The sequence below is a fragment of the Balaenoptera borealis genome (assembly GCF_965194805.1).
Source record: "Balaenoptera borealis genome assembly, chromosome: 18".
Classification (NCBI taxonomy): domain Eukaryota; kingdom Metazoa; phylum Chordata; class Mammalia; order Artiodactyla; family Balaenopteridae; genus Balaenoptera; species Balaenoptera borealis.
In genome coordinates this window covers 15133436-15161303 of record NC_138877.1, presented here as the reverse complement: position 1 = coordinate 15161303, position 27868 = coordinate 15133436, and the positions used below count along the sequence as shown (strand labels likewise).

At 40.0% G+C, this 27868-nt stretch overlaps 1 protein-coding gene across 7 annotated transcripts; it reads left to right on the top strand.

Moving 5' to 3' along the window:
- The first annotated feature begins 274 nt into the window (after positions 1 to 274).
- PROSER1 (proline and serine rich 1) lies at positions 275 to 27868 on the top strand. 7 transcript variants are annotated; one of them, XM_082365329.1, is made up of 15 exons: positions 275 to 523; positions 3538 to 3603; positions 5926 to 5994; positions 8024 to 8118; positions 9107 to 9200; positions 11017 to 11127; positions 13437 to 13520; positions 14899 to 14977; positions 15587 to 15682; positions 20047 to 20091; positions 22379 to 22432; positions 23347 to 23676; positions 23989 to 24994; positions 25750 to 25900; positions 26506 to 27868. In XM_082365329.1, exons 1-15 carry the CDS (start codon positions 479 to 481, stop codon positions 26626 to 26628), a joined length of 2448 nt encoding a protein of 815 aa, XP_082221455.1. In that variant the 5' UTR covers positions 275 to 478; the 3' UTR covers positions 26629 to 27868. The 7 variants fall into 7 exon arrangements, with proteins under 7 accessions (XP_082221455.1, XP_082221450.1, XP_082221453.1 ...); XM_082365324.1 differs by having other exon boundaries at positions 23347 to 24994; XM_082365327.1 differs by lacking the exon at positions 15587 to 15682 and having other exon boundaries at positions 23347 to 24994.

The following is a 27868-nucleotide window of genomic DNA, read 5'->3' as shown; positions in this document are numbered from 1 at the left end:
CGCGGCGGTGAGGGGCGGCCGGCGGCGGCCGAGGTGCAAGTGCGGGCCGAGAAACCGGTGTTTCCCTCCTCGCCGCCCGCGGGATTCGGGGCGCGGGTGCCTCTGCTCTCCGGGCCGGTCCACTCGGGAAGGCGGCTTCCGGACCTTCCCCCGGCGGCGCCTGCCTTTGAGCTGCGGGGACCGACGCTCTGCCTCCGGCTACCGAACCTCGGGTTTCTCTTCCCCGAGGGGGTCCTGAAGCTTTGTGTAAAGAAGCTGGGGAAGCCTGACAGGGTTTGTTTTTAATAAAAAGTTTTTATAAGTCTCCATTTTTAGAAATTTTTGCAGAGTTTGAAGTACTCTACCTCTTCGCATCCTTTCTCCTGCTCCTCGAGTCTTTTTTTCTTCTCAGCTGTAAACGTTTTTACTATCGGAGCGGACCAGGGATGAACGTTTTGTAATTGAAACTGTAACTCTTCTCGTCGAGATAGTAGTCAAGATGGACAAAAAGTCCTTTGAAACGGTGCTGGATGAAATTAGAAAGGTAATTGCACTTAATTCCTTAAATCTGTGAGCTACGAATTCTCGTGATTTATTCTCTGTGAGGGACTGCGTGCAGATTGTGTAAAATACGGGTTTAAGGATTGCAAAACTGGTTGGAATTTTAACGCATAGAGTAGGAGTTTATATCTTGATATATTTCACGATACAAATAGAAATTATGTTAACGCTAAACTTATTGAGAATCAGTGCGGTGTTGCGGATATTATATTCAGAGCCCCTGGTTCCTAAACCTGCTCTACAAATCTTTAATAGCTCTGTAGTTTCGGATAAGTGATTTTAATATTTCTGAACTGATTTCCTCATCTTTCAGTAACGTAAGTGAGTGAAAACTAGAGATAATAGCGTAGGGAGTTTCTTTAACGGTAGTTATTATTACAGGTTTTTAAAATCTGGGTATAAGCGGACTATATTTGTTGCCTGTGCCGGACAAAATTAGTGTCCTAAGAAGTGTGGCATTAAGTTTAAAGTCATTCTTAGAAATGGGCTTCAAACACTCGCATTTCAAAACTTTTTTCTCCTGCTTTCAAGTTTTTGCTTCATTTTGAGCCTATTGTGCATTGCCTACCTCCCAGAATGAACCAGACAGCAAAAAATTTGGCATGTACCCTTGAGCCTAACAGTATTTCAAGCGCAAAAAGTAAGACTTTACAAAGTTAAACCTAGAAGGACTGACTAACCATTCTTATGCTAATACAGGGTCCTTTGCTTAGAATTTCCGGGCAATTATCTTGCCATTTTCATATCTTTAAGACCCTTGATTGACGCGAAAAGACTTGTTACCTTGTGCTCTGGTGATTATTATTTATTTCAGCTTACAAAGTTATTAATAAAATTGCTTGTGGACTTGCTGTTTTTCTTCATTCTCTGTAAAGCAAAATGTTGTTTTCCTTCATGCTTTTTAAAGCTCTTTTTTCTTCGTCAAATTTGCGTGTTAGGTTAAATTTACATTTGTAAGGATATTGAGTGTTCTTTTTTTGAATGAAATTTCTGCTTTTGCAAACCCAATTTGTCCAACGAAAATTTGCAATAAAACATTAGCTTGCTAATTATATACTTAGAATTTGCCACAATTTGTTCATGAGCTGATGTTAAACTACTATTTATGAGAAAATAATTTGTTCGGGTAGACCAGTCGATTTCTACTTTTGGAAGCTATAGAGTGTCGGTTTGCATATTCTCTCCCTTCTAAACTCTGGGAAGATGACATAGTAATTACTAATGAGGGGAATAGGAAATTTTCCAGAGATTAAAATCAAATTCATAGCAACTTAAGTCCTTATTTCTGGTCTGAAATCAAAATATATCTTTTGCTGTCTATGCCAAATAATTAGATACATCAACACAGTATTAGGCTATTAAAATGGGGTAAATATATAAGCATATTTAACTGCGTGAATCACTGTTGGCTTTTTAAAAATTGCTCTTAGACTTTGTAAATGTAAGTCAGTTTAAACCAGGTAATATCTTCCTGAGTGTCACCGTTACGTCTGTAGGTAATACTGGCTGTCACTACTGTCATTTAAAACAAAGCCATGTAAGAAGACACTAGACAAAGAAATAGGAGGGGAAAAACCAATATTTAATTTGCTTTTTAAGAAGGGGGTAATAATAATAATAGTCATTTATTATTGAGCACTTAACTGAGTGTGTCTATTCTAAGCACTTTCTCTGTGTGTTATTTGATTAGATCCTCCTAACAACCCTCATTTTACAGAGGGCAAATCTAGTATCTGAGGTTAACCAGCCAGCTCGAAGTTACCCACCTGGTGAGGGAGGAGACCACTGTTGAAAGCTGGGTAGTCTGACTCCTGAGTGCCACGGCGTTGTGCCTCGGGATACAGCCGGGCCTCTCAGGTGCTGATCAAAGAATTAAGACGTGACTTGGCATCAACACAATCCAGGATTTGGGCCAGAAACTTGCTTTTGATTGTGTCCAATAATGGCAGTAATACTCAAACTCCCAAGAGTACATTATCCAGAATGCCATTCCCTCCCCTTTTTCAGTGAAAATTCAGCTACTGAGCTCCCTGGATGTGTTTCTCTGTTGACTGGTCATAGTATTTTCTCCTAGCAGAATGATGCATGTGAAAAGTACAAATATGATTGTTTTGTAGTGAATGCAAAGGGATTAGTTGATTTTTCTTTTTCTGGAGTGTAACTGACCTACAACACTGTCCGTGTTTCTGTATACTAGAAAATGACCACTACAATATGTCTGGTTACCACCTGTCACCATACAAAGGGGATTAGTGGATTTTTAATGAGTAGTTGTTACCAAATTTTGATAGTCTGGTGTTTCCATCTGTAAGCTTAGCATATAGTTGCAAGGAGATCATACATGATTTCGTTCTGCTCTAGGTAGTGCTGGGTCAAGGCCATCGACTTCTCTCTGAACTTCCCTATTATGTGTCACATCTACTCTTGACTATTTTAATCCTCACAGTAACAGGTGGGTAGTGATTGGTGAGGAGGCTCTCAGGGCAATTAAAATACCTTTCAGAGGCCGCGCTGCCAGCTAGTGTCAGGCGCACACATTCGCTCCTGGGTTCATATCCCTGTAGAAACACTGAGAGCCTGGACGAGACCATGTCTTATCCATGTTTCTCTATCACTTAGCACATATAGGTGTGCAATAAATAATTATTTGATGAATGAGTAATGGGTAGTACGTTTAACCTTAAAAATGACGGCTTCTTGAATTTTGGATGCTTTAAAACTGCAATTAGTTTTCCAGGAATACTTAATTTCTATTAATGTCGAATCATATCTCTTACAATTCTGTTCCCTTCCTTTGTAGGAGTGAGTAGGGAGGCCCAGGGGCTTTTCCTGCTGTCTCAGTGTATCCCTTACAGCATGGAACTTGGGAAGGTAGAATGTCACATCACCATGGTGACTTTATCGGCCTCCTTGTGCTAGGGCTGTTTGAGTTGCTTAGGCAGTTTTGATATATGCATATGATTACATACATTCATTCTGTTTTTCTATATTTTTTAGGCTGTTTTGACAGAGTACAAATTAAAAGCAATTGAATATGTGCATGGATATTTCTCCAGTGAACAGGTATTCCTTTATTTGTTTAAGCAACAGCATTTTTTTTTCTTTTTTTTTTTTTTTACACTGATGTTCTAATTAATGTCTTTATTTACCTGCTGGTCAAGTTCAGAATTGCTTTTACTTTGTTGCTGTGTTTATTCAGGAACTTTAGAAGCTTTCAGTTTTAGCAGAAAACTTTACATGATTTATAGTTGGGGTATTTTATAAACATACCCACTTTCACCACGATATCATATGCTAACATGATTTTAAAATGCAGTGTCTGAAGAAAGCAGTTCAAAGTGTTTATATTCTGGGCACAGTATCATATGTTGTAAACTTCTAATGGTAAACATACCCCAAATTGTACAGTACTTATGAGTCAGTAATTGCAAAATTCACTACATTTTATAAAACTTGAACAAATGGTGATATATGTTCTTATATGAAGCCACTAAGTAAAAATTTTAGCAAATAAGAAAAAAAATAGTGTCTAATAAGTAGTTTCTGTAACTGCCAGAAGACTAATATTTTCAGTGTGGTAGTTTAGTGGGGGCTTTCACCCAACTTTAGGGGGAGTTTGCTGATTTTGAAAAACAGGTTTGCATGTATATACACACACACATATGCAGAGAAAGCTGGATTTCCAAGAGATACTTGGAAAATACTTGATAGAGAAATAGACCAGAAATGGAAATGTACATCTGAAGAACAGAAAGGATTGGGAACATGAATAGGGTAGACAGTGGATGAATCTATAGATTGAGTTAGTAAATGTTCCAACTTTTCATCTGTTTCTCAAGACTTTAAAAACTTGAATAACTTTAAGCCTGTAGTTCTGCCTACTAAATTCCTCAAAGCTGCTTTGTGACTTGCACATGTTGCTGCCTATTTAATGAGGGTTTTTCAGCTATCCCATTACTTTTCAAAATCGCCTTATGCTTTTTTAAAAATTTAAATGTTTCAGAGAAAGATTTATAATTTCACATAGCTGATAGCTTTTTTTCCCTTCTCTTGTGTTTCTGTGTATATATGTGAAATTTTGTAGATAACTTCCTATTGTGGAAATTTAATGACTTTGCTAAAAATTTAATGACTTTGCTAAAGTCATTAAAAATTTTATCAAGCTACTTTCTAAGTGTGACCTTCTAACCTTATATTGATTATTGTATTATAATATAATAATCATACATGATAATTTATAAAGTTTTATGGTTGGTAAAGTCCCAGGTAGCATTTACTGTATATAGTAAAAACATTATCCTCATAAAAGTAAGGGCATACACTCTTAGAAAATTGTATAGAAAGTACCCACAATACTTGTTTGCTATTTATGTATCTCTCATTAAGGAGTGAAAAGTATTTTTATTCTTCTTCACAGACCACACCAGTTCCTAAGATTAACCTCGCTTTGTGGAATAATTGAAGCCTTAACACGTTTCTAGGAACTCAGTAAAATAATTCATTAACCCAGATTTTATTACCCTCTCGTCTTGAGTCTTTTTTCCCCCTTTTGGGGTGTCCTTGGAGGCAGTGAACCCAGGTGGTGGTGACCACGCAGAGACTTCAGTGTTGTGGGCGTGGTGTCTGCTCACCTCTTCTTGGCTGTTGCACAGTATCTCCCTCATTCACTTGAACTTCGCTGGTGGTGGTGGGAGAGAGCCTGGCTGGCTGTGCTCTCAAAATGACTTGCCATGTAGACGCTGCTGGCGTGATTCTGGGTGATTCTTACATTTTTAGGGAATAGATCTGTGGTCTGAGTAAGAGTAGTATGCCCTCCAGATGTGAGTTAAAGAGTAGAAGTTAGTGGACCTACACTAAACCACACCACTGAACACCCTTTTGCGATTGATTAAAACTGTTATTCTCCACTAAATGTTTTAAAACTTTCCATTCATACTATATATTCCTACGCGACGTTTTTGTCTCCATCTAGCACTTTTCCAGCTTTCCTTTTCTTCAGGTACTTTCTTCTTCCTGTACCTTATACTTTCCTTTATTCTAGACCAATGCTGTCCAAGACTTTCTGTGATGGTGGAAATGCTCTCTCTCTCTGCAGTAACCATCATGGTAGCTACCAGCTTCATATGGCCGTTGAGCCCTTAAAATGTGGCTTGTGCCAGTAAGGAACTGAGTTTTTTATTTGATTTGATTTCAGTTGATTTAAATTTCAGTAGCTGCACTTGGCCACTCCATCAGCCCAGTCTGAACTCTGGTGCCATGCTTTACGCCTCATCACCGGGGCCCAGGCAGCACACTTTGAATAGTAATTCAAAGTACTGAAATACATCTTGGAGAAATGTTTGCAAACACATTGTCGTTAGAGCTAAATTAGTTCTTTGCTTTCAGGTGGTTGATTTACTGAGATATTTCTCCTGGGCTGAGCCTCAGTTGAAGGCAATGAAAGCATTGCAGCATGTAAGTATTTATTTTTCCTTAGAATGTAGAATTTAAGTATTTTGAATTCTCCCCTAGTTTTCTCTAATTCATCTCAAGTTGCAATTTGTTTGCATTAGGTCCTGACACTAAATTTCATTATACTTTGATTATTCAAAATAACTTTGTTAAAAAATTAAAACTTGTAAATTTAAATCGGATGTACTGTACTATTAAATTGTACAGGGTCCTACTTGGCAGATTGGAGTAGAAAATATTTATAGGCAAGCAAAACATAGGATTTGAATTCTTAAGTATTTTTATTTACTTTTATTTTTGTATATCTTCACCCTCTTGTATTTAGTCTTAGAAGAATATTCAGACTGGTTTATACTTACATTTTTTAGACCAACACTGTCCAAATTAACTTTCAGCGATGATGGAAATGTTTTATATCGGCTCTAACCACTATGGTAACCACTGGCTACATGTGGCTTTTGTGCACTTAAAACGTGTCATCTGTCTGAGGAAGGATATTTTTAAGGTATTATTTGATTTCAATTTAAACAGGCACACGTGTCTAGTGGCGACTTTCTATATGGATAGCATAGCTCTAGAGCCTAGATTAACAGAGGCACCAAAGTCAAACAGGATCTGGCTGTATAGGAAGATTTTCCTGGGAGTATCAGGCATTGATAGCTTTAAGGAAATCTACAATCCTTAGCTTCCTAAACTTATTTGCCTAAGAAAGTGCTGGGTCTGTTAGTGCTTCTTCTCTTAAACAATTGCTTTTTTTCTGCTTTACCGAGAAAAAAAAAAAAAAAAAAAAAGGTTGTCTCACCCATCAGCTGGGGGTGAAAATCTTTCTCTAAGGACCAAAGAGACAATGCACTATCCCGAGAGGGAGAGCAAAACAGAGCTTCCGTAAGAAATACTGATGGGGACCTTGCCTTATTTTATCAGGACAACAAACAGAAAACAAACTGATAACAAACCTTGCCTTATTTTATCAGAACAACAAACTCATGACAAAGCTCTTAGGCTGGCTGGCCTATCCACCTACCTTAGAATTAAAAATCAGAGGTGAGAAGGTTGCACAGGCACACCGTAGTGCACTTACAGACAAAGTAAGTCTGACTTGACTGTTTTCCTACTGAAGACGGGCTGACAGTTAGGTTCTGTTATGGACATTTTCATAAAGTAAACGAACTAGATCAGTAGTTCCAAGGTTTTCAGAAATATGTAATAAACTTACATATAAGGAAATCTATCTTTTGCAGATACGTAAAACTTCCGGTAAAATTTTTAGACGTCAATTTAAAAACACGCAGTGGGGTATATGGTTTTACCAGTTCTTTTGGTGGTACAGGAGTTACAGAGTTTGAAAACCACTTTTGTTGATCAGTTGATTCTAACCTATCTCCTTATCCTGACTTTGCTTTTGAATTTCCTGCACTGTTAACATACATTTATAAATTGACCTGCTTTTCAAAGATACAGGCATCCTAGGCAAATAAATGATGCAACAGTCCACACAGTCCTGGATTGTCACAGGGCACGTTAACAAGGCTCTTAAGAAAGTTCAGTAAAGAAACCTGTTTAACCCATGTTTCCTCTAATGATGTGATTGGAGTACCTTTCTTTAATAACACTATTCAGTGCCATGGACTTCATTAGGAAGCTCTGATTGTGGCGTACCTAGCACTCTAACTGAGGAATATAATTTTTTTCTAACTTCTCGAGCAATGTATCTCCCATATTTGTAAATATCCCTTTTTATATAGCCTTTCTGAGGAAAGCAGAACATGTAAGTTTTTTTTCCGTAGATGAACATATTGAGAAATGTGGATAAGAAGGAGCACATAGGAGAACTTAGCTCTTCAATTAAAGTAGGTACATTGAAAAGCCTAATTTTAATGCACACAGTTGTTAGGACTTACTTTTGATTTAGCAGCTTTCATCTCAAATATTTATATTAAGAACATTTAATTACACTCCCCCCCAAAAGGCAATTTCTTGCATGAAAATTTCTCATGTTGAAAAAATTTCTCATTATTTTTTATATTAATAGAAAATGGTGGCTGTTCACCCAGCAGAAGTGGTCAATATACTCAATTGTTTCACCTTCAGTAAAGACAAACTAGTTGCTCTTGAACTGTTAGCTTCGTAAGTATTTCTTTCTTTTTACTTCATTGGAGAAAAATTTGGAAGACTTTTGAAACGCTTTTTAACTCATTAGTGTATGTTAATGTGTCAGAATTATATTAGTAAATGGAACTCTAATAAAATCTATGCAAGCATAGAGCTGAATTCTTATATCTAAGTATCTAGTGTGCTTATTACACATGGTTATAACTTATAAAATAGTTGGGCTTATCGAGTTTAATTATTTCAATTTGTCTGCATTTCGGTGACTTGCTTTGCATTCCCACTCTGAATAACTTGAAAGGCTTGGTGATAAAGCCAGAGGACTTATAGTTAGATGGGTTCTTCCATGTTCTGACAACATGTATTTTTTTGACTTAATATATACTTACTCTTTCTGGATCTTATTTTCCTCAATTGTGAAAATAAGGATCTCATCTACTTAGTAGGGATGTGAACTTTAAATACTGTAAGATGTGTGAAAGCACCCAGCACGACATTTGAGAAAAGATTGTGATGAATGTAAGAGAAAAGGAACCTACTCTCCTATAATGTAAGAGTCTAGAAGTTGCTGTTTATTTACAGCATATGCATTTTTAAGTCCCTTATATATTTGTAAATGACCACAAAAAGCACAAAATTAAAATGAAGCATAAGGTTAAACTTCATTTTTAGATCAACCATGATTTTTAGGCATTTAGCACATGGGTTTGTTTTATTCCCAGTAGCTCTCCTGACACTCATTGAGAGGGTATATTTGCAGGAATCTCAAAATAGTGATTTTTATTTGAAGTATTACTTTGTTACTTTCAGGTAGCCAGATAAATGTCAGTTCAGTTATTATATTTACCATCTTCATATAAACATGTTATTTACATTCACCAATTAAAACTAAATAATCATACTTTGCTCATTATGTCATGGGGAAAAGCTTACTCAGATATATCTATGTATTAAATATGTGTGTCCAGCTTCTTAAATGAAAAGCTAAATTGTATTTGCTTGGTAGAAACATTGTTGATGCACAGAATTCTCGTCCCATTGAAGATCTGTTCAGGATAAATATGTCTGAGAAGAAACGGTGCAAGAGAGTGCTTGAACAGGTAATTTCCTCGAGATTGCTATATAAGTGGTATGTTGGTTTTTCTGAATGCTGATGAAGAAAACAGTACAGTCTTATTCCTATGTTAACTTTGTTGAATAACCTGACTGCTGTTATGTGATGGGTTAAGAATGGCACCCCAGCAGTCTTTGGAGGGGGGACACTGGTGAATGAAGAGACGGCTTGAGAGTGAGAAGCCAGCCCTCAGTGTGAGCCTCATGGGGTGTTTATTCTCGGTCCCTTGGTAGCTCTGCCATGGCTCCAAGCTTTTGTCTTTCATTTTATGTATTTAGAAACTTGACTGTTTAAATTTGCTTTGTCATTGGGCTTATTTTCATCAAATTCATAAAAGATGAGTAATAAAGCAAGATTGCAGTTTTTTAATTTAAAATCTGTAAGAGTGGGGGAAGTAGTACTTGTCCAAGCCTAGAAAACTTGGTTCGTCATCTAAGGTAGCTCTTTCTTAGGATTGTGGTGGTTGGAAACTGAATTAGTGATTAGAAACCTGCTTGAGGGAGGCATGGACTGCTGCCCTAGGGGCTGCAGCTCAATCGTATTTAACCCTCACGCCCTCCACCAAGCTCAGGAGAGTGGAGAACTTGCCTTAGTCATAAGTTACTGTAGCAAAAGCAAGATCTGAGCCCACGTTTCTTTACTTTAATAACTTCATTGAGTTTTTGACTAAATTCTTTAAGGCATTAGGCATTTACTACTGTAGTTTTCTTCCTTATGAAGCATTCTGATCATGTGACTTTCCCATCTCAGAAATAATCTGGGCTTGAGTCTTCTGTGGAATAGGTCCTTTAATCAATGTAAATTAGTACAACTTTTCTGAAAGGCAAACTTGAAGAGCCTTTAAAATGTTCATACCTTTTGACCCAAAAATTCTATTTCTAGGAATTTATACTAAGGAAATAAATAGAAACATACACATTCATATATAAGGGCACTCACCCTGGTACTATTTATAATAGCCAAAAATTGAGATGATTTTTAGGGTTGGAATGTTTAATACAGGGCTGGATTATATAGCTAATAATATCATATATACCTGTAAAATACAGCATATATATATTTAACTTGATATTCTTATACAGTATAGATCCATTAGAATATATGTCACCTATTACAGTGTTTTTCATTCCTTTAATATTTATTGAGCACTAATTCAGTATGTGTTAGGCACCATTTCAGAAGCTGGGGACACAATAATAAATAAGCTAGACCAAGATCTCATCCTTCAGTATATCTCATAATTATGTAACATTATGTTGAACACTAGTACCCAGAGAACTCTTACTTTTTCATCAGTATAGCTCTATGGACACCCAATGTCCCATGTTATTGTTTGTGTTTTATCCACTAAGTTATGTAAACTTCTTCAGAGTGGAGACTGTGTCTCTTTCATGGCTGTGCTCTCTTTTCCTTACCTGTAATGTGAGCTTGGTGTTTATTGAGTTGGACAGTGTTATTTCTTGGTCGTTGGAGAAATGAGACATATCAAATAGTAAATGGACTTCTTTGCACACAATTTACAAAATCCATTGTGAAGATATCTTTGTATAGGAGTTTATTATCTGTGACATTAAAAACATTATTACTATTTAAATAATTCCATTAAATGAAGTGATTTTACTTATTAATTTTGGTCATGTTCACCAGTGGAAGTGCTGATTGATGTATGAACAGATTGAATGTGATGCTATTCCTTAATTCATGTTATTTAGCAGGGCTTCCCAACATCCAGAATACTTAATTTGTGAGTTTATTTGATTTTTTTTTTTTTTTTAACCACCCTCTTCTTTGTTATTTCACAGGCTTTCAAGGCGGGCTGCAAAGCTCCTCATGCTATGATATCTTCTTGTGGAACAATCCCAGGAAATCCATATCCCAAAGGAAAACCTAGTCGCATAAATGGAATTTTCCCAGTAAGTATACTTTTGTGGCTATATATGAAACTTCTTCATATGAAATTGAGCATAGTTAATGATATTTAAAGAAAATGCCAGTTGATGATGTGTCTACAAAGGAAAGGGATTTTGCTATGTCAGCAACGTAATTCATAGATTCACTACTGAATGAAAGTTCATACATAAGCTGTATTAAACTATTTGCGTAAAATGTACAGAAGAACAAGCCAAATGGAAAAGAGGATGATTTGGTTTTATTTTTCCAAGTATTTTAGAAGCACTGATTTACATGTGGTAAAGGAGTATTTCTCAAATTCTCGGTATTCTGCAGACAGTTTCACAGTTAAGTGTGTTTGGGAAACTCTGAAAGCAGCGTCTCCTTCCTGGAGAATCATGTTGCATAATAAAGGCTCTGAGAAGTCCTGTAAGAAAGACACTTCTTTTTGTATCACCCAGTGTTCCTCAGACTTCTTTGTGAAATAATTTTTTCATAGAATGGTATATTTTTTTAAAAAATATTTTTATTCATTGCAAGCGATTCCTGGTAGTTATTTATTTATTTAATTTATTTATTTTTGGCTGCATTGGGTCTTCGTTGCTGTGTGCGAGCTTTCTCTAGTTGCGGCGAGTGGGGGCTACTCTTCGTTGCGGTGCATGGGCGTCTCATTGCGGTGGCTTCTCTTGTTGCAGAGCACGGGCTTTAGGCGCGTGGCTTCCATAGTTGTGGCTTGTGGGCTCTAGAGCACAGGCTCAGTAGTTGTGGCTCACAGGCTCAGTAGTTGTGGCGCACGGGCTTAGTTGCTCCGTGGCATGTGGGATCTTCCCAGACCAGGGCTCGAACCCGTGTCCCCTGCATTGGCAGGCGGATTCTTAACCACTGCGCCACCAGGGAAGCCCAGAATGGTATATTTTTATTGCAGTGTGACAGATAACCTTAAAACTTAGTGGATTGAGACAGTAAACATTTAGTATCTCATGCAGTTTCTATGTATCAGGAATCTAGGAAAGGCTTAGCTTGGTTCTGGCTCAGCGTTTCTCATGAGGCTGTAGTCACCTGACGGCTTGACTGAAACACAGGCCTAGCTTCCGAGGTGGCTCGCTTACATGCCTGGCAAATTAGTGTTGTTGTTGGCAGGGGGCCTTTGTTCCTTGCCGTAAGGACTCTTCCTTAGTGCTGCTTGAGTACCTCCTGACATGGCAGCCGACTTCCACCAGAGCTGATAGTCCCGGAGGAGGCAGCGGAAGCTGTGTTTTCTCTTATCACTCAGATTTGGGAGTCAACGGCCATCATTTCTGGAATATCCTATTTGTTATACAGGTCAGTCCTATTCATTTGGAGGGCTGCACAAGGGCAGTAGGAGCTGAGGGTCACTGGGGGCCACCTTGGAAGCTGGCTTCCCTACTAGTATGTACCATTTAGAACACATGCTGTCGGGGACACGTTGTAATAGGGTGTCAACTTATTTTGATCTGTTAATTATAGCAGTCTTGAATGAGGTCAGTATAAGCTATCACACTTACTGCTTATAGAAAACACTATTTCTTATTACCCATTTTCAACTGTAATACAAGAACTCTTTTTGATTCTTTGAGCGTTATACACTGTAACACTGGAGGTCTGTCTTTGGCTGTTCCTGTTGCACAGAGAAAAAATTAGAACGTACTTTTTTTTTTAAATAAAATTGTTTATTTTTATTTATTTATTTTTGGCTGTGTTGGGTCTTCGTTGCTGCACGCGGGCTTTCTCTAGTTGCAGCGAGCGGGGGCTACCCTTCGTTGCGGTGCACAGGCGTCTCATTGTGGTGGCTTCTCTTTGCTGCGGAGCACGGGCTCTAGGTGCACGGGCTTCAGTAGTTGTGGCATGCAAGCTCAGTAGTTGTGGCTCGCGGGCTCTAGAGCGCAGGCTCAGTAGTCGTGGCTCATGGGCTTAGTTGCTCCGTGGTATGTGGGATCTTCCCGGACCAGGGCTCGAACCCGTGTCCCCTGCATTGGCAAGCAGATTCTTAACCACTGCACCACCAGGGAAGCCGAAAAAAATTAGAACATACTTTATCCTCTTCTGTCATCTCCATGTGTGTTGCGTGTTTCCTTCTACCTCTATACGTGTTATGAGGGTTCTGTGGCAGAGGAGGGTCGAGGACTTGGTTGGCATCAGGCAGCTAGGGCAGGATTGGGTTTGCAAGCCAAGGCCTTGATCTCCTACCAAGTTACGTCCTTTTCTGTGTAATACAGTGGACGTCTTGTTTTGTTCTGTTCTGTTTTTGCTTTTGGGTTTGTTTGGGTTTTTTTAAGTCTCAATTATCTTTCCTTTTTCTTTTTTTTAATAGGGGACCCCTTTGAAGAAAGATGGTGAAGAGTGTACCAACGAAGGCAAAGGAATAGCTGCACGGATTCTCGGACCGTCCAAACCAGTATGTTTAGAAAATAAATGATGGAACAAGTCTTAACTCTTACATTTAGTTTTCTGTCTATTCAAGGCATAAGTTTCATTTTTGTGTTGTGAAGCTTAAAGTACACTAGAAACTCTAGGAAAGTGAGTGGCCTAGGGAAATATAGTATAATTAGTTAACAGTGTTAAGGGCCCTATTGAGGTTTAATATCTTATTTTAAAGGTAGACCAGATGAACTGTTCTTACTTTTCTCTGCAGCCACATTCAGCTGTTTGCTTGGAGATGTGGAGTGCGGAGAGTTCACTTTAACGAAGGTTGTGGTTTGGTGGCTGAATTAGCATTAGTGTTAGTGAAGTAAGAATGGAGCTAGGAGGTAGAGAGTATTTTCAAGGGAGTGATTAGAATGATTGGAATATGAACTGAACAGGAGAAGGCAAGCCCGTGGGTTGAAGGATTGTTGGAGTTGACGTACTGGAGGCCTCCACACAGCCACTTTGCAGTCCTGCCTGCCCGCCTGACAAGAACTCCAGTGGCAGTTGTTTATAGCAAGGTAGTCACAGACCATAGTCCTTGTGCAGGACTAGTACATCATCCAGGGCTGCCGTTTTGAGCACTAGAGAGAGTCTGGGTCCCTTACCACCAGTGGAGCCCCTCTGCTGCAGGGGCGTGAGTGCCAGCCCCCTCGAGTGGGTGTGCGTGCTCTAGCATCCTCTCTCTCTGTCTCTGTCTTTCTCTCTCTCTCTCTCTCTGTAGTTAAAAGTACAGCATGTGGCCTATCTTTGGATACCTCCGGTTCTCTGGAGATCAACCCTTTGAATGTTCCTTGTTACTTACATAAGTTCTATCAACTCTAAAATGAAAGATTTGTGGATTTCAAAAGGCAAAAAGACTAAGTTACTGAATTCATAATTCCAGTCTACGTTCTACTAGAGTTGTCAGAACGCCAGATGCTAAAGGAAATAGTGCTTTTTTCTTCCAAAAGGAGAAAAGAGGGTAAGAATGATAAGATGAATTCTCAGGAGGATGTTGGAAGTTCTTGAGTAGCTGTTCCATAGGAGGAGATAGGAATTCTTGGATTAATTTAGACTGGGTCAGAGAAGAATCTGCTGTTCAGGATAAGGTTTGGCCCTTCGTTGGAGACGATTTACAACTGAAATAAAAAAAATAAACACCTCCACAGCAGTCTTTGGCAGGATCTATCTTTGGAATTTAATAGGAACCACATTTATTAAAGCCATTTTCCTCATTTGTACCATGTATTAGTGCAGTGGTGTTTGATATGCTGGGGCATTTTTGGCCTCTTAGGCCTAAATGTTTTGAAAGACAAGCTGTAGTTTGCTTTGCCAGGAGACGACTTACTTGATTTTCTCCTAACTGCTGTTCTTTCCCCCTCATTTAGCCTCCTTCAACATACAATCCACATAAACCCGTTCCTTATCCAATACCTCCATGCCGGCCACATGCAACTATTGCACCAAGTAAGGCGCTCTTTCAGATTTTACTTTTTTTTCTTTTTGCTCTTTATTTATTAAGTTGAAAGTAAATGTTGATACATGTACTTTGCAAATCTGGAGCACTTATGAAATATGCTGTCATGAGCTTTATTTTGCCGTGTGTCTTGGTCTACAACAATGCAGAAGACAGTTTATTTAGGATATTTTCCTTTTGATAAATTAATTGTATATTACTTCTCATCATTAATTATTTTTATGGGTTTTTGCTTATGGGTAAATCATCTTGAATCCCTTTTTGATAGTTGGTATTCAAAGGCATCATTAATGCATTTAACTTAAAAAGGCCGAGTGTGTGTGCTTGACAGAAAAGGCAGATAATTTAAATCTGGCCGGTTCTGCCCACCATGCCCTTCAGTGAGTTATGTCTGGAGCGAGCCTGCAGTGGGAAATAGAAGTCTCTGGTTGTCTCATTTGATCTCACTTTTCACTCAACCGTAGACCCAAACCTCTGTGTAAAATGCAACTGTACTATATAACAGTTTTAGAAATGAATTAGATAGCTGCGTCAATACAGTTTGAACTGAGAATGATGCTAGATTTTATATATTTTTTTCTATTATATTTTTATTTTAGGTGCTTATAACAATGCAGGTCTGGTACCATTAGCCAATGTCATAGCTCCAGGTGTGCCCCCTCCACCTCCATATACTCCTAATCCAGTAGCAGCAGGTAAAATCATGTTGTTACGGGGTATTAAAAGTCAATAGCTTGTACGTGGTACACTTGGAGGGGGCGGTTGTGGGATGTGGTGGTGTCCTAACAGGGAGCACAGCCCCGGAGCATGATGATGGATCTGAGTGAAACATACAGGTTCCACTAGAGCAGCCGTGGCCCACATGTGTGAACACGAGCAGGTTGTAGAAACAAGAACCATTCTTCATGAGCACGAAGCTGACAGGCTGTGGAAAAGCATCACCGACTTAATGCGTGTCGCCATTTGGGCACATTCTGTCTGCCGCGGGGAGGAAAGGCTTTTAAGAAGGTGCTCAGAAGGGCTGAACCTCCCCAGCATATTCCAGTTCAGCCTTTTTCTTTGGGCCCATTGGGAATACGGGATATGAAGTGTAAATATTTTTCTCTATCTTGTCAAATTGTTTTCCAAAAAGACTGCACCTGTTTATACCTGCCAGTGAGGGTATGTGAGCATAGGGTCTCTTCACACCCTTTCAAAATGGGATATTATCAGTTTGGGGCTTTTTTTTTTCTTTTTTACTTTTGCCAATCTGATAAGGCTGATTTAGCTGCTTTCTCCTTTTGTCTGTCTTTTACAAAAGTTTAATTTTTATTTTGATCAGTTATTGTTTATTTCATTCTCCTGAATTTTATGTCTTGTTTAGGAAACCCTTTCCCATTTCAACATTGTGACATCTACATTCTCTAATTATTATTGTAGTGATTCTTTTTAAATGTAGAGCTTTTCATTCACTTGCCATTTATTTCTGTATATGTGTAAGGTAGGGATAGAACTTAAAGTAAGTTCTGTCTTAATTTAATTCTGCCCTTCCCAGAGACTCAAAGTTACTTTCTAGTGTTTAATAAATTCTTTTTTTCTAGCCAGAGTGGCTCCGTTGTTTGTAGCTGAGTACTCTGACTAAAGTTGCAAAACATTTTTTCTAAAATTTGTCATTTTATTTCTTGCCCTTGTTTATGATACCTCTTGCCCTTAGAGTTTTACATTTTTGCATAGACAGAGGCTGTGAAAGAAAAGCTGGAACCAAGTTACCTTAGTTTAGAAATTCTTAACCCTAGGTAGTCCAGGTAATTTAGGCCTTGTAAGATTCCTACTCCCTCTGGAATTTATTTTCACATAGGGGTGAAATATAGGTTCATCTTAATTTTTTTTGCAGATGGTAGTCAGTCCATTCATGCCAGCAGTCTTTATTAACTAATCTGTTTTCCCTGGTGATTTGAAATAATACATTTATCTTAAGTTTTCATTTACACACATGGCTCTATTCTGGGTTCCTTATTCTGTTCCAATCTAGTGACTTTATGTTGTGATGATACCATATTGATTTGATTAGCAGATTTATAGTATATTCTGACATCTGATAAAGTTAGCTTTCTCTCACTATATTTTCATACTTTTCTTATCCATTTTTGGAAATTGATTCTTCCATCTGAACTTTAAGGTCATTTTATGCAGTTAAAAAGAGTTGAATTTATGTATTTATAGTTACATAGTAATCTGGGGATACTTGACATTTTTACGATATTAAGTTTTACCATTCAATCATATGTATGTCTTTAAATCCTGTCAAATGGTAGTGTTTTTCACCCAGGCCTTGTAAGAAGTTTTTTTTTTGTTTTTGCTTTTTTTTTTTTTTTTTTTTTAAAGTTAAATTTTTTTAATTAATTTATTTATTTACTTATGGCTGTGTTGGGTCTTCGTTTCTGTGCGAGGGCTTTCTCTAGTTGTGGCAAGTGGGGGCCACTCTTCATCACGGTGCGCGGGCCTCTCACTATCGCGGCCTCTCTTGTTGTGGAGCACAGGCTCTAGACGCGCAGGCTCAGTAGTTGTGGCTCACGGGCCCAGTTGCTCCGCGGCATGTGGGATCTTCCCAGACCAGGGCTCGAACCCGTGTCCCCTGCATTGGCAGGCAGATTCTCAACCACTGCGCCACCAGGGAAGCCCTGTTTTTGCTTTTTAATTGAGTTATAGTTGATTTACAATGTTGTGTTAATTTATGCTTCTTTCAAGAAGATTTTGTAGTTTTCTTCATACAGGTTCTTTGCCTTAGGTTTGTGTCTCAGGATTTTAGAGGGTTTGTTTTTGTTTTTTGTTACAATTATAAATGGAAATTTCATTTCTAGGTACTTACTACTGATTCCCTATTGTAGTTTTTTTTTTCTTGAAAGTCTCTTGAATTTTCTGGGTATAAAATGTCAGCTGACTTACACTTTACTATAACTTTTTTCCCTCTGGCCTTATTGGGTATTGACCCTTATTGGGTCCTCACTCCTTTTCGTTTTCATTTTTCAAGTGTTTTGCCTGTATATTTTTAAATTTTTTTTAGGGTTTTGTTTATTTGGTTTTATTTGTTTAGTTGTTTTGTAAATTATATATAGTTGGAATCTGAGTTTTTAAACCAGTGGGGAAGAGACTTAATAGGAATTTCTGATAATCATAAAAATTACATATTTGTTCTTAGTCCTTCCATTTTATTTTTGTACTCATTATTATTCTTTTATCCTAGTTTTTTATTTTCTTTATTTTTGTTTACTTGGATTAAATTGCTTTTTAGTTTTTTTTAACACCTTTTGTTTCCTTGCCCCTACCCAAGCTTAGAATTTCTGTCTTTAATATCACTAGTGATTCATATTCTTAATGGTTGTCAGTGTACAGAAATTAAAAACAGCTGTCCTACGTTCCACCATTGACTTCCTTACTCCCTCTCCTTTTTCATCAATTTGTGTATTTTGATGGACTACTATAACATTTTTCTTTCTGTACCTCTGAACTCATGGCTTCTTAACTGTTTCTTCTATGATGCCCTGTCCTCATATACTCATTCTAATTTTCATCTGGTAGAAAATTTCTCTAAGTAGCTTTTTCAAAAAGGGTGCATGTGTAGGGTTGTAGATGAGAAACCCAATTCCTGTTTTCTTTTCTTTATTAGAAAAGTAGTCTCTTTCTATAAGCTTACAAAGAAAATATTCCTTATCTTCAGAGTTCATAAATGTCTTTAATCTTGGAGTTCAGATATTTCGCCAGGATGTCTAGGTATGGATCGTATTGTTGATCTTTCCTGGAACTCTCTAAGCCCTGTGGATATGAAAACTCAAGTCTTTAAAGCTTAGGAAAATTTTGTTCTTATATTTCTTTAATTAATGCTTTTTCATCTGTTCTTTTTTTTCTCCTAATACTCTTCTTTTGCACTGTATTTATTTTAAGTCTCTCAGCTATTCATTTATGATACCCTTTTTTTTTGTATTTTTGCCATTTTAAATGGAATTTTTTATTTTCAACTAAGTAATTTGGCTTTCAGCAATGTTATTTCTAATCTTCATCATTCTTTGCATTTATTAATTTGGAGTTAGATTTTTATATCTAAAGTCTTCACCTTCTCTGCTTGCAGTATTTTCTTGCAGTGTTTTGTGTATATATATTCTTAATCTGCATTACAGGATTTTAAAGTTCTTTTTCTTTCTTTCATGGACTCTCCATTGATAGACACCATCTGTTCAGTCGTTATTATTTATACTAAGTCCCTTAAACAAGCTGTGATCGTTTTTGCTCACCGTGTCAGGGCTTGTGGGTTCCCTTTGCACCTTATGCCTGTCACACTGTTGGTTTCTTGGGCAGTTATTGTCAAGCCATGCGAGGTCATTTTTTTCCATTGGTATCTTTGACCTGTTCAGTTAGACAGGTCCTTTCCCATGGGGGTGGGGAGGTGTGTGCTTTAGGTTGTCGGTCTCACAGGATTCAAGTCAGCCTCAACTAGGGTAGTTCTCCCTGACCCCTCCTAACATAGGGTCTTTTCTGGAACTGAGTACAGCAAGTAGGCAGAGCCACTTTCTTTCAGTTTGCTTTGTGATCCACGTGGCTCGTAGATTGGCTCCTCGGACGGCAGTAGATTCTGCCCTCAGCATCCACCTTCCACTTCCCGATCTCCTCCCTGTTGTAGGCACTGGTGCCCAGCAGTGACTGTCGGCCTAGCCAGTGACACTGGCTCCTCACTGCCCTCTTGCTGCACTTTCTCCTAGATGGCACACTCAGGCCATCATCTTTCCCAAAAGCTTTCTTAAATATATCTATAAAATAACAATGTTTGCTTAAAGCCTGGTAAGTTAAGGAGAAATGGTGGGAATCAGTTGCTCATAATCCTAGCAATCTTCATATAGTTACTACTATGATTTTTGTTTATTTCCTTTCTTTCTCTATAGGCATATATTGTTTTTCCTAACACAGTATACATACATATCCTGGATTTTTCTTTTTTTGACCCCAGTCTCTGATTATTATGGTGGTGAATAATTTGTTTAAAGCTTGAAATCAACTTTTATTTATTTATTTATTTATTTTCACATAGAGAATGAAGACCTTTCCAATCAGTCAAAACCTACACAGAATCCAGGTAAGTACCAAATTTGATCCAGAGATAACTGATGTCTGTCCTGGCTCCCTGCTCTGTTATTCACTGAGATCAGTTTGAGTTGAGTGTATTTGTAATCTTATGCTTTAGGGAAAGTTCCTGGTTAAAAAATTTAACTAATCGATACTTGCTGAAAGTGGCTTAATAGCGGTACATTTTATACATACAACATGAAATGCACATACTAACTGGATTTAAAAGTAACCATGTGCCTTTGTATCCTGTTTGTAAAACTTTCAAGCAATCAAAGTGCTAGGTGGCGTTATATCTGCATTCACTTTATATTATGTGATATTTGAAGCCTCATTTTCTTAAATATATTAACAATTTCTTTTTGATAGAAACCCTTTTTGACAAATGCTACGTCAGATATATCTTTTAGACTTGATTATTTCATTAAGTATTTGGGGTAGTGTAATTTAATGTAAGAAAAGAAGAAAGAATTTAATTTAAGAAAAGAAGACGGGGCACCAGAGCAGAAAGTGGAATTGGAAGAGGAAGGTGAGACGTGGTCCATGGCGCCTGCAGGTGGCAGCAGCGCTGTAACAGTTCATTCTCCCCCTAGTTGAAGATGTGCGTGGTCAGGAAAGAGACGCCTTCTGGTGTGATACAAAACCTGGACCAGTTCTTGTGTAGCAAAGTAGCACATGAATCTAATCGTTATGGTGCACGGTTAGGAGTCTTGGTGGGAGAATTCCATTCCCTAAGAATGTGCCGAAACAGTGCTTTTTAGCTGGTAGATTCTAAGGAGGTAGCATAGCAGGGTGGCAAGGACACTGAGATGTCAGGACATATAGTTTTTGATCCTGGCTCTGGCACCACCCAGCTTTGTAACCTTGAGCAGCTTATTTAGCTTCTATGAAAAAGAGATTAAGGAAACTTCAGCCTTTATGCTCAGCTTCATTAAAAGATTTGTTTCTGAGGAGAAGCAGCAGATTAAGTGTCATAAGTTATTCCTTCGTCATTCCTTTGTTAGGAATAGCACACTTTGTTTTCCTTTGCTATGTTAGGTTAGCATGATTAAGTTTTTTTTTTTCCTTTTTGAACCATATTAAGAAACAAAAATAAATACAAACTAGTATAATGCTTAAGAACGAGGGTCTCATAGACGTGGGTTCAGATCTTGGTTCTCCCACTTCATAGCTGCATGACCTTTTCATCATCATCATCATCATTACTGTACTAAGGTCTCACTTAATGAGATCTACCCTCTTAACAAATTGTTAAGTACACAATACAGTATTGTTAACTGTAGGCACAGTGTTGTACAGCTGATCTCTAGAACTTATTCATCTTGCATAACTGAAACTTTATATCCTTTGAACACCACTTAATAGCTGCATGATCTTTTAACAGGTTGCTTAATCACATCAAGGCTGAGATTGCCCATCTATAAAATGGGGGTGTTAGTGCCTATCTCGCGGGGTTATGTGAGGACAAATGAAATGACGAGTGTAAAGTACTTAGCACAGGACCTAACACATAGTGTTTTATGGTTAACAACCAAATTAGATGACAGGAGAGTGATATTTCTCCTGGTATGGTTCTCAGGGGTTCATTTTTGTTGTGTTCCGTTGTAACTGCAGGCACTGTGATTAATAGTACATCGCTTTTGTGTTATTATATGAAAAGATCTCCAACAGAGGCTGCTATAAAGAACACTGTGGGACAGCTTGGTTTTACCTTGCCATCTGTCATTAACTACATGGTCCTCAGCATGAAGTTAATAAGTAAGACAGTGAATTCTCAAATGCTTCCCAACCAAATGTTTCCCAACCAATGTTAACCTAAATAATTTTTTGATACATTATTTACATACACAAAACTGGGCATATATTCCTTGTGCTTCTAATTCTTGTAAAACAATTTGAATACAAAGATACAAGTCCATTTTCATATATACTCTAAATTGATAGCTATCTTTGATACTAAATTAACTGCTTATGACATGACTATGGTATGAACTACAGATCTTTTGAGTTTGACGTTTATATATTTATATATTACTATTTGTCAATTCTCCTATCATATTTATTTTCTAAAACAGCTGTAAAATTTGTTCAGCCCAAGGCGGCACCCTTTGGCCATCACTTAGTACAAATGAATTATGTAGATGCGGGTTTCCTCTGTTCTTTTCCTATGGTCCCTTCTCCACCCGCGATTAACACAGTGCACTACTTCATTGACCATGTCAGCTTCCTTATGTCCAGAGTCTTTATTTTGCATAGATTTAAACATTTAAGTCTTAGTCCATGAAAATGTCTTTCAGTTGATGATCCCTGGAAAAGGAATATTCTCTGTTTACAGCTGAACAGACTTCGATGTGAGTATAGCAGTATAGCATTCCATTTGGCACCAACAAGATCATCAGAGGCCAATGCTTTCATTAAACTGATTCAGGGAGGAAACCCAGATCATCCCCAAAATGCTTATATGATTTGTAGAGTTTATCAGAATGAAAGTATTGTAGCAAACTCTAGAAGTCTCGAGAATAAGTCTTTGGGTGGGTTTGAGGACTGTAGTTGAGGTAATCATGATGTATCTAGTGCAGCAAACACTTATTAAACTCACAGATGCCATGCACTGGGCTAGGCGTGAAGACTCTAAAGATGAATTAGACAAGGCTTTTGCTGCTAAAGGAGCTCCTAGGACCAGCCAAGTGAAGTTAGAGGTTAAAATATGTAGAGGAGTCAATATGAGAATGCTTGGGGGGAAAACTGGATAGATTGATAATCTGGAATATTAAGTTCAACTCACAGAGTGGCAACCAGGCATAGTGGAGAGATGGCCTGAATCCTAGATGGCCTTGTATGCCTCTAAAAATGATGAAATGATGTCCTGAAAGCTCTTAAGAGGGGAAATGACTTGTATTATTACTCTAGACAAGTGGTTTGAGAGAATTAAAAGTACACCAACACTAATCACAATTAAATTCTTTGAATTTTTTAAAGAAAAAATGGGAAACTATGAAAGGAAAGTTTATTTGCTCACTTGTCAAGGCTGCCTCACTGTGAATTGGAAGGCTATTCTGAGCAGAGTCTAGAACTCAGCTGGATCTAACTGAGGCTCCCTGGTGAAAATCAGGGTGGTGGAATCCAGCAATGTAGACATTGCAATAGCCTATTGTACCTGTCATTGATTTTCTTTGACATGTGTTAAATATTACAAATTCTTTTGAGTTAAAAGTTGACATTTCAGCGTGATGGTAAATTCTTGCCTCTCTTTCTCCCGCCACAGCATTTTCTACCCCAGCGAGTCAGCTCTTTTCTCCTCATGGCTCTAACCCTTCAACACCCGCGGCAACTCCTGTTCCTGCTGCTTCCCCGGTCAAGGCAGTAAATCATCCGTCGGCGCCGGCTACTGCCGCCCTCTCTGGGGCGGACCTGCTGAACGCTGTCCTTCCTGTGCTCCCGGCGCAGGTCTCGGCTGTTCACGCACCTCAGCCAACGACGCCCAATCCAACAGTCATCAGAACCCTCTCCTTGCTGGCTGCACCGGTGACTTCTGTTCACAGCACCACGTCTGCTCCCGTTCCTTCTGTTTTTTCTGGCCTCGTTCCACTGCCAGGTCCTTCTGCCACCCCTACCCCAGCCCCTCAGGCCGCCTCTACACCTCGCGCCACCCCTGCTTCCAGTGAAACATTTGCTTCTACTTCTGTCCCTTTCACTAGCCTCCCCTTTGCTGCCACCTCTGCTGCCGCTTCTGCCAGCAGCCTCGATTCCTCCTCATTGTCCTCGGTTCTTGCTGGTCTCCCCTTGACCTTAACACCGGCCTCCCAAGGTGTGTCCAACCCGACTCCTTCCGTAATCGCCTGCGGTTCTGCTCCCACTGTTGCCTGTCCGCTGGGTGTGAATAATCCCCTTCTGTCTGCTTTAAAAGGCTTTCTGACATCAAATGATACCAGCCTGATCAACTCTGCCACGTTACCCTGCGCCGTTACCAGTGGGCTGGCTTCCCTCGCCTCCCTCGCTAACCAGAGCTCCGACTCTCCGGCGGCCGCCCCTAACAAGGGCTACGGGCCGCAGCGCGCCTCCACGCCGGGACTGGCCCTGTTCCCGGGCCTGCCCTCTCCGGCGGCCAACGCGGCTTCCACGCCGCCGGCTCTGCCTGCGCCCGCCGCTGCCGCCGCCTCGGGGCCCGCGGGCTGCGGCTCCTCGGCCGCCCTGCTGCACGGCCCGCTCGCGAGTCACGCAGACGCGCCCGGTTCGTCGACGCCCGCCGCCACCAGCCTGACGGTGGTGATCAAGACCGAGCCCGCGAGCCCCACTCCCTCCGCCTTCAGGGGCCCGGCGCCCCCGCCGCCCCCCGGCCCCGCTCCGGGCGCGCTGGGCCTGTCGGGGGCGCTGGGGCGGGCGTACACGGCGGCCTCGGTGCCCGTCACTTTACCGTCCTGCCTCGCCCCCGCGCTGCCCGGCCTGCCGGGCCTGAGCGCGCCCCCGAGCGGCTCGAGCCCCCTGCCCGCCCTCCCGCTGCCCGCGCACGGCTCCTCCGCGCCCATCGCCCCCGTCTTCAGCGCCCTGCCGCCTTTCACTTCGCTGAGCAGCGGCTTCGCCCAGGCTGCCCACCCGCCCCTCGGCGCCCCCGCCTCGTCCGCCCCCGCCTGCGCCCCCGGCCCCTCGGCGCCCGCCTCGGCGGCGGCCTTCCCGCTCAGCCTGCCCGCCGCCGTGCCCTCGCTCTTCTCCGTGGCGCAGGGACCTCTGCCGGCCTCGGCTCCCTCCTACCCCGGCTTCTCCGTCTCCGGCGCCACGGCCGCGCTGCCCTCGTTCCCGGGGCTGCAGCCGCCCGCCACCGGCGCCGCCACCGCCCCGTCGCCCGCTCCCGTCCTCCCCGGGTTCGCCTCCGCCTTTAGTTCCAGTTTCAACTCCGCTCTGGTTGCGCAAGCCGGGTAGGTGGATGGTCTGGAGGGGAAAGCATCCTTCACCTAACTCGTTCATGCTCTTGTTTTGAAGTCGTTCAAATGAAAATCGGCATCCAGTTGTTTGGTGGCGCGAAATTCTGTTTTTCTGGGTCGGCACTTAGGTGCTCGAAAAATGTTTTATGTTAAGATAAATATATAAAATAACAATGCCTGCTCAGATAATTTTAGGATTTGTATTTGGTAATTTATCTTGATTTTGAAACAGCAAACATAAACACACTGAATTCAGAATAATACACTTTATAACGGAAAGTTTTATATCAGTGAGTGGCTGACTTTTATGGTTCCTTCCAACAGGGAACAGATTTTTTTTTTTTAACATCTTAAGATAGTATTTGACAAATATAGACGCACTAGCTTTTATGTCTTATCTACATTTTTTGTTTAATTTATTTATTTGACTGTATTGGGTCTTTGTTGCTGCACGCAGGCTTTCTCTAGTTGTGGCGAGCGGGGGCTACTCTTCGTTGCGGTGCACGGGCTTCTCATTGCGGTGGCTTCTCTTGTTGAGGAGCACGGGCTCTAGGCGCACGGGCTTCCGTAGTTGTGGCTCGCAGGCTCAGTAGTTGTGGCTCACGGGCTTAGTTGCTCTGGGGCGTGTGGGATCGTCCCGGACCAGGGCTCGAACCCGTGTCCCCTGCATTGGCAGGTGGATTCTTAACCACTGGGCCACCAGGGAAGTCCCCTTATTTGCGTTTTGACCTGTTCTTCTATCATTTTAGCTTATCATCTGGACTTCAAGCTGCAGGCAGTTCTGTTTTTCCAGGCCTCTTGTCCCTCCCCGGTATCCCCGGGTTTTCCCAGAATCCTTCACAATCATCCTTGCAGGAATTGCAGCATAATGCAGCCGCACAGTCAGCACTGTTACAGCAGGTAAGTAGGCAACGCCTGGTGGAAATAGAACGGTAACGTGTAACATAGCTTCTGTAGTGATAACTTTGCAATACAGATAAATAGTGATATTTCGGCACTGGCCAAAAAAATGGCACTGAGCAGAACATCTGGAGATTTGATGATTAATTTTCCCAGAATCTGCAAATTATTCTTGTTTTCCTTCAGAAGGGTAACAAAGGTGGTAGAATATCTTCATCTGTAAGAATTGTTTTTCCTGCTTATAGACTTTTAAATCTCAGTTTGGAGATTTTACAGATGGAATCTTTAGATGTGACAGTGAAATTTTAGCTGGTCTTCTACAGTTTAAGCTAAAATAATGGACCATTAAGGCGAATTTTCTCTAGAAAACCTGCTAATTTTTTTAAAAGGATATTACACATTTTAAAGACATTTCTACGCACCTCTACATCTGAAGAAGTTTGAACGTTTCTTACAAATTTCAGGAGACTGAACAGACTTCCCTTGCCCCAACATTTTTTCTTTCTTTCCTGGTTTAAATATCTGTAGTGTGGGACAGGCCAAAGCAAGTACAGGCCTGGTTGAATTTGGCACTCTCCTAACCTGTGTGTTCATCTCTCCATCAGGTCCACTCAGCTTCAGCTCTGGAAAGCTACCCAGCTCAGCCAGATGGGTTTCCTAGTTATCCTTCAACACCAGGAACACCGTTTTCTTTGCAACCAGGCCTGTCCCAGAGTGGGTGGCAGTGAACACATTTAAATGCCTCTTCTCCTCCAGAGCAACATCAGAATTGCCTGAGGACTGCAGTGAACGATCTGACAAATGTGCAGTTGGCCAGAAGTCAGGAAATGAGGATGAGGATACTCCTGGGGAAATTGGGATAAGAGCTGAAAAAACATGGTTGCATTTTTTAAGAATGGTTTTAAGTATGAACATTCCCCTATGTAAATATGCTGACAATAAATTGTATGGAGAATAGTATTTTAAAAAGTATTTGGGGACTTTTCACCTCCCACCCAATGAAATTTTGAATCGTGTGTATGATCTATGTAAGAAGAATACTAAAGAGGAGGTTGAACTCTTTATAGCCGAATACAGCCTTAAATCTGCTTGTACAGCATCCACTGACAGAAGTAATAGTCGTGCCTCAGACTTACGGGTTGCATGTGGCCTTGGGGGAGTTACTACCCTTGGTATGCAAGAGTGGTTCCTGTTAGCGTCACTGGAACTCAGTGTCCGTACTCCATATGTATCCACAAAAGGGAACTTGAGACCCACCGTTATTTTTAACTTCTGACATTAATGATCACACATGTACTGCTGAATTTAACTCAGTGTATTTCAGGTAAGTGAAAATGGTGCTTAATATAGTCTTTAGAATGACTTTCAGGTGTTTTCAACTAAAAACATATATATCCAGAACTACTTTCTTACAGAAATACAAGTAAGGCTTGTGATAATTTGCCTTCCAAACTTATTTCTTAATCTCAGCAGTATCCAAATGAGTGAGGAACATTTGACTGACCCTTGGGCCACCTCTATTACTCATTGTACTCTGGAAGCTCTTGGTGAATGTTTACAATCATGGGATGTAGTATTTCTATTTGTACTTAGAATCACATGCTTACCTAGAATAATTATGTGACAACAGATAGAAAGACTTGCTCTGTTAGTAAATATGCAGTGTGTACTCTATTTAAGGTTCTGTGCTAGTATAACACGATTGAATGTCATTAAGTATAACAACTGCCACATTTGGGGGACAGGGCAGTAGGGAGAATGATTTCCAATCCTGTGATTAAAAGTATAAACCATAGAATCTACTGTAGTACATTTCATCATCTAGAAGTTTTACTTTTATAAAGACGGTGTCTAGAAGATGTTGCTAATGTATTTTCCTTCAACCTGGGGAAAAAACTTTTTAAGTATATTAATATTCCTGTATGGTTAGTTTTTAACAATTTTTTAAAATAAACCTTATGGATACGA

Bases quoted from the DNA above. Each gene is read 5' to 3' on its own strand.
- PROSER1 (XM_082365324.1), top strand. From the start codon at position 479: ATGGACAAAAAGTCCTTTGAAACGGTGCTGGATGAAATTAGAAAG. The intron at 524-3,537 runs GTAATTGCACTT...TATATTTTTTAG, and splicing joins TGCTGGATGAAATTAGAAAG to GCTGTTTTGACAGAGTACAA. The intron at 15,683-20,046 runs GTAAAATCATGT...ATTTTCACATAG, and splicing joins TCCTAATCCAGTAGCAGCAG to AGAATGAAGACCTTTCCAAT.